This window comes from Eurypyga helias, unplaced genomic scaffold (genome assembly GCF_000690775.1).
Source record: "Eurypyga helias isolate BGI_N326 unplaced genomic scaffold, ASM69077v1 scaffold3942, whole genome shotgun sequence".
NCBI lineage: Eukaryota > Metazoa > Chordata > Aves > Eurypygiformes > Eurypygidae > Eurypyga > Eurypyga helias.
Window position 1 is genome coordinate 1,906 of NW_010236424.1, and position 1,564 is coordinate 3,469.

General features: G+C 54.7%; 1 protein-coding gene across 1 annotated transcript in view; it reads right to left on the reverse strand.

Moving 5' to 3' along the window:
- The window catches only part of LOC104506189 (olfactory receptor 14I1-like), a gene marked incomplete at its 3' end in the record, with an annotated part of 952 nt that extends 214 nt beyond the window's left edge, over nucleotides 1-738 (reverse strand). Inside the window, exons 1-2 of the mRNA XM_010147059.1 lie at nucleotides 297-738; nucleotides 4-119 (exon numbers count right to left, since the gene is read on the reverse strand). Coding sequence (XP_010145361.1) covers nucleotides 4-119; nucleotides 297-738 — 558 coding nt within the window. The remainder of the gene's footprint in view (nucleotides 1-3; nucleotides 120-296) is intronic.
- Nucleotides 739-1,564: the final 826 nt, after the last annotated feature.

Here is a 1,564-nt window from a genome sequence, read left to right on the forward strand (position 1 = left end):
GACCACGGCCAGGTGAGGGAGGCACGTGGAAAAGGCTTTGTGCCGTCCCTGCTCAGAGGGGATCCTCAGCACAGCCCTGAAGATCCCCACATACGACACCACAATGAAAACAAAACACCCTGAAGATAAAGAAAAACCGAACAGTAAAAGCCCAGCTTCCCTGAGGTAGGAGTGTGAACAGGAGAGCTTGAGGATCTGGGGGATTTCACAGAAGAACTGTCCCACAGCATTGCCCTGACAGAGCGGCACTGAAAATGTATTGGCCGTGTGCCCCACAGCATAGAGAAACCCACTACCCCCGGCAGCTGCTGCCATGTGGGCACAAGCTCTGCTGCCCAGGAGGGTCCCGTAGTGAAGGGGTTTGCAGATGGCGACGTAGCGGTCGTAGGCCATGACGGTGAGAAGACAATACTCCACTACCATCAAGAAGACAAAGAAAAATAACTGGGCAGCACATCCTGAGTAGGAGATGGCCCTGGTGTCCCAGAAGGAATTGGCCATGGCTTTGGGGACAGTGGTGGAGATGGAGCCCAGGTCGAGGAGGGAGAGGTTGAGGAGGAAGAAGTACATGGGGGTGTGGAGGTGGTGGTTGCAGGCTACGGCCATGATGATGAGTCCATTGCCCAGGAGGGCAGCCAGGTAGATGCCCAGGAAGAGCCAGAAGTGCAGGAGCTGCAGCTCCCGTGTGTCTGCGAATGCCAGGAGGAGGAACTCAGTAATGGAGTTGTTGTGGGACATTTCCTTCCTCTGGTCTGGGGACCTGTCCAAGGAGGGAAGGACACGGATAAGCTAGAAATTACTTGTCTGATGAAAAGCCCCTGCCATTTCTCACAGAAACCCCTCCCTGAGCTGACTGAGGAATGAGCCAGCTCCTTCTCACCCCACCAACTGAATGATGTTCTGCATGAATGTACAAAATACAGCACAGACACATTGTTTCTTTGGTGAACCCTCTGGGGAAGGACCCCTTGAGGTAGAGTCAGAGTAGAAGCTCACCCATACCCTCACCCCAGAAGCAGAGCAGGATGGACAGGTGTGGAAAGAGGGAAGAATAGGGCTCTGCTCCACAGAAGCACAACAAGGGGAGGGAGGAAGCCAGGCATGCAGAGAAGCTTTCTGCTTACCCAGCTACATTCTCCACCCCACAGACAGTGACAATGTGGGGCACTCATCTGTAGCCTTTTTGTTCTGTACCAATTGTAGGACACAGGCAGTTCTAGGCTGGAGGTTCAACTGCTGAGGAGTTCACTCCTGCCCTGGACTCAGCGGCATTGCGGAGGAGGCTGTGCTGAGTAGGAGAGGAGACCAGATACTAGCTCGGGGGAAGTTGTCTCAGCTGCAGGGAATGGCAGGGAGGTGACCGAATTCAACATCTCAGGACATTTCTGGAAACAGCTCCCTATCCCTTCCTGCCCATGTCCCTGCTGCCTGGAGCTGTCCCTTCCACGACCTGCTTCTCTGTCCCCATTGTCCTCCTTACCAATCCTCACAGACCCCATCCCACTTGCTGTGTGCTCAGCTCTGCCCTGCAGAAACATCATGCAGCAGGGCACTGCCCAGGGCT